This window comes from Limulus polyphemus, unplaced genomic scaffold (genome assembly GCF_000517525.1).
Source record: "Limulus polyphemus unplaced genomic scaffold, Limulus_polyphemus-2.1.2 Scaffold8498, whole genome shotgun sequence".
Taxonomy (NCBI): Eukaryota; Metazoa; Arthropoda; class Merostomata; order Xiphosura; family Limulidae; genus Limulus; species Limulus polyphemus.
In genome coordinates, this window is record NW_013674108.1 from 27,288 (window position 1) to 32,352 (window position 5,065).

Consider the following 5,065-nt stretch of genomic DNA (forward strand, 5'->3'; position numbering starts at 1 on the left):
GATTAGAAGATCAAAATCGATTTTAAAATAAATTTTATTTAACTTTTTAAAGAGACTTTATTACACCTGCTAATGTCTGTAACTTCATATCATTTGACATATTTTTAAAGTTCATGAATTTGTAAAAATTGTAAAAGCATAATTGTTATAGCCTTCAATCTTATTTGTTTATGAAGCCATAAACTAGAAAATCAGACCCACTTGCCACGCCCAACTGTCATATCGTCTTTTTCACAAACTGCCAGTATTTGTCTCTGATGTTTTATTTATAACCAATTGAAAGCCAAGGTTTTAATCTATCAAATGACGTATTTCATTATATTGTTTTATATACAGAGAATTCGCTTCCAGTTCAAACCTTATTCCCACAATAAGATTGGCTGTATTTTTAAAGGTTCTTATTGCATAGTTAGAAAGCCAGACAAATTATGATAGTTATAGGATATTGTTTGCTTTGTGCTTGTTATTATTATGTGTTTTTAGATGAATTATTTATTTTCATAATCATTTAGTATAGTAGTACCATTAGTATAAAAACATGTAGGCTTAAGTTTCATTGACAGTTGATAGCAAAAAAAACAAGACCTATTTCTTGTTTTTCATGTGTATTCTTTATTTATTATTATAAAAGTAATTAAAATGTAATAATTAGAAACTTATGAGGTTAGGCAACAAAAATAATAATAAAAATTATTCACGAGGTATGGTCACAAGCAGCTTGTGCATTAAGTTATTAAATACAGTAATGTGGGTTACATGTCTGTCAAGTGATTTACAACTTGTGTGGTGGGATTATTAGTTAGACACAGGCCAAAGGGCAATAAAACAATAACACTTAAGAAAAACAGATGTATACTGTTACAAACTTTAAGGTTTTTTAGGATAACCAACTGTAGTTTCCTGTTACAATTTGCAATTATTATATATATTTTTTATGGTGGTTAAAAGATGAGTTAGGTTAGTAAAAATAACAGATAAAGTATAAACTTAAACTTAAAAAAAACGCTTAATATTTATTTAGGAGGTTTTAGTGATTACACAATTGAAATTTCACAATTTTCAGATCAATATAAGTATTCTTAATCTTAACAAAGAAATCTCTTTGTACTTGAAGCAGTCAACACTCTGACTCCACATATTCACAGACAAATTTTTAGTAAATATACTTTATTAAAAAAATCAAATTTTTTGTGTACAAAAGATGTGTAATGTTTACTAAAAACTTGCAAAAGTTTTTGACGATACACAAAACAAGTTAAAATTTATAGCATGGAACTACAATGGTTACTTTGGAGACAAAAACTTGATTGAATTGGCTCACAGTGTTTGATGTAATAGGATTACATGTTGTACTAAAAACTCTATAACGACAAATAACCTGATCTTGAAAGGTATGTGATTAATAACTGACTTACATATTTGGTGGAAGAACTTCTGGTGGGTGGGTTTGGAACTCATTGATTACACTCTGTACTATCCTTCCTAAGTCAGAATGCATAGAAAACTGTAAGAAGTATTGTAAATTATATTTAATGTATAAAATAGAATGTCTTTTCTAATACTATAGTTATTGCACAATAAAGTCAAATTCACATACTGAAACACCAACATGAATTCTTAAAAAAAGTTTTAAAAAATGGAAATGTATGTGTCCATATATATGTATCAAAGCCTTATCATTACTATTAACTCGTCCATATATATATATGTATCAAAGCCTTATCATTACTATTAACTCGTCCATATATATATGTATCAAAGCCTTGTCATTACTATTAACTCGTCCATATATATGTATCAAAGCCTTGTCATTACTATTAACTCGTCCATATATATGTATCAAAGCCTTGTCATTACTATTAACTCGTCCATGTATATGTATCAAAGCCTTGTCATTACTATTAACTCGTCCATATATATGTATCAAAGCCTTGTCATTACTATTAACTCGTCCATATATACGTATCAAAGCCTTATCATTACTATTAACTCGTCCATATATATGTATCAAAGCCTTGTCATTACTATTAACTCGTCCATATATATATGTATCCAAGCCTTGTCATTACTATTAACTCGTCCATATATATGTATCAAAGCCTTGTCATTACTATTAACTCATAGTGGAAAACACCTGTGGTCATAGTTCCCAAATACATTGTGGATATTCCAACACAGATGTCAAATTAGTTAGTAGCCATGGGGGAGTCAATTAGAAGTTAAAAGCTATTAAACCCACAACATCTTATTCTGTAGTTTATTTTAATAAAATATTATAGTTACCTTTAGTACAATATTATATGTAGTTTCTTTTAATAAAATATTATAATTACTTTTAGTACAATATAATATATAGTTTATTTAATAAAATATTATAGTTACCTTTAGTAGAATATTATATGTAGTTTCTTTTAATAAAATATTATAGTTACCTTTAGTACAATATAATATATAGTTTATTTAATAAAATATTATAGTTACCTTTAGTACAATATAATATATAGTTTATTTAATAAAATATTATAATTACCTTTAGTATAATATTATATGTAGTTTATTTAATAAAAAAATTATAGTTACCTTTAGTACAATATTATATATATAGATTCTTTTAATAAAATATTGTAGTTACCTTTAGTACAATATTATATATATAGATTCTTTTAATAAAATATTGTAGTTACCTTTAGTACAATATTATATATATAGATTCTTTTAATAAAATATTATAGTTACCTTTAGTACAATATTATATATATAGATTCTTTTAATAAAATATTATAGTTACCTTTAGTACAATATTATATGTAGTTTATTTAATAAAAAATTATAGTTACCTTTAGTACAATATTATATATATAGATTCTTTTAATAAAATATTATAGTTACCTTTAGTACAATATTATATATATAGATTCTATAATATTTTATTAAAAGTAATATTCTACTAAAGGTAACTATAATATTTTATTAAAATAAACTACATATAATATTGTACTAAAGGTAATTAGTTTATTTTAATAAAATATTATAGTTACTTTTAGTACAATATAATATATAGTTTATTTAATAAAATATTATAGTTACCTTTAGTACAATATTATATGTAGTTTATTTTAATAAAATATTATAGTTACCTTTAGTAGAATATTATAGTTTATTTTAATAAAATATTATAGTTACTTTTAGTACAATATAATATATAGTTTATTTAATAAAATATTATAGTTACCTTTAGTAGAATATTATATGTAATTTCTTTTAATGAAATATTATAGTTACCTTTAGTACATTATTATAGTTACCTTTAATACAATATTATAGTTACCTTTAGAACAATATTATAGTTACCTTTAGTACAATATTATAGTTACCTTTAGTACAATATTATATAGTTTCTTTTAATAAAATATTATAGTTACCTTTAGTACAATATTATATAGTTTCTTTTAATAAAATATTATAGTTACCTTTAGTACAATATTATATACAGTTTCTTTTAATGAAATATTATTGTTACCTTTAGTACAATATTATATGTAATTTCTTTTAATACAGTATTATAGTTACCTTTAGTACAATATTATATAGTTTATTTTAATAAAATATTATAGTTACCTTTAGAACAATATTATATAGTTTATTTTAATAAAATATTATAGTTACCTTTAGTAAAATATTATATATAGTTTATTTTAATAAAATATTATAGTTACCTTTAGTATAATATTATATATAGTTTATTTTAATAAATATTATATATATAGATATTATATAGCTTCTTAAATACAGTTTTATTCACATACATCAGAAATTTGGATAAATATACAAGCTCTGAGTGAGAAAGCCAATGAACCCAGTGGATTATTACTTTCTGCACTTTTTTCAATTGTAGTGCTTGAGATGGCAAACGAGAATACAGAAATATTGTTAAATTTGGATGCCACATCCATGAGTTAACTTTCAAACAAGATCTCACAAGAATAAAAAAGGCCAAATCCGTTATCAAGCAGTTTTTCTGGCATTTAAAAAACAAAATATATATAAGTAGCTTTAGTACTAGAAACTTTACAAGTCAATCAAATTCAGTTTTTTCAGCTTTATAAATAATCTGCTTTAGATAAAACGCAATTCTGTGAGAAAATAAAAGTATAAGACAGTGTGCTTAACTGAAAGCCTTACTGCTATAGGACTAAGTAATATAAGACAGTGTGCTTAACTGAAAGCCTTACTGCTATAGGACTAAGTAATATAAGACAGTGTGCTTAACTGTAAGCCTTACTGCAATAGGATTAGGTAATATAAGACAGTGTGCTTAACTGAAAGCCTTACTGCTATAGGATTAGGTAATATAATACAGTGTGCTTAACTGAAAGCCTTACTGCTATAGGACTAGGTAATATAAGACAGTGTGCTTAACTGAAAGTCTTACTGCTATAGGATTAGGTAATATAATACAGTGTGCTTAACTGAAAGCCTTACTGCTATAGGACTAGGTGGTATAAGACAGTGTGCTTAACTGTAAGCCTTACTGTTATAGGACTAGGTAATATAAGACAGTGTGCTTAACTGTAAGCCTTACTGCTAAAGGACTAGGTAATATAAGAGTGTGCTTAACTGAAAGCCTTACTGCTATAAGCCTAGGTGATCCAACAATTTGTTGTGTCTCAGGATCCACCCAGGGGTGGTTTACAGGAGGTGTTACTTTCACAACAGGAGGTTCATGAGGAAAACTAGGAGGAAGGAAACTGAAAAGGAAAAACAAAAAAATTAACAGTTTATGATGATAAACAGTTCATAATAAAGTTAAAAGTACAATCTTTATTAAATCCAAAAGTGATAGAGAAAAACATAGTGGGTACATAAAAAATACAGCTGTTCACAAGGACACATACAGGTCTTAGTGAGTACATAAAAAATTACAGCTGTTCACAAGGACACAAGCAAGTCTTAGTGGCTACATAAAAAATACAGTTCTTCACAAGGACACAAGCAAGTCTTAGTGGCTACATAAAAAATACAGCTGTTCACAAGGACGCAAGCAAGTCTTAATGGCTTCATAAAA

General features: G+C 25.6%; 1 protein-coding gene across 1 annotated transcript in view; it reads right to left on the reverse strand.

Moving 5' to 3' along the window:
* LOC106475387 (vacuolar protein sorting-associated protein 37A-like) overlaps positions 1 to 4,748 on the reverse strand; it is a gene marked incomplete at its 5' end in the record, with an annotated part of 18,656 nt that extends 13,908 nt beyond the window's left edge. Inside the window, 2 exons of the mRNA XM_022379503.1 lie at positions 1,416 to 1,504; positions 4,631 to 4,748. Coding sequence (XP_022235211.1) covers positions 1,416 to 1,504; positions 4,631 to 4,748 — 207 coding nt within the window. The remainder of the gene's footprint in view (positions 1 to 1,415; positions 1,505 to 4,630) is intronic.
* Between the last annotated feature and the right edge of the window lie 317 nt (positions 4,749 to 5,065).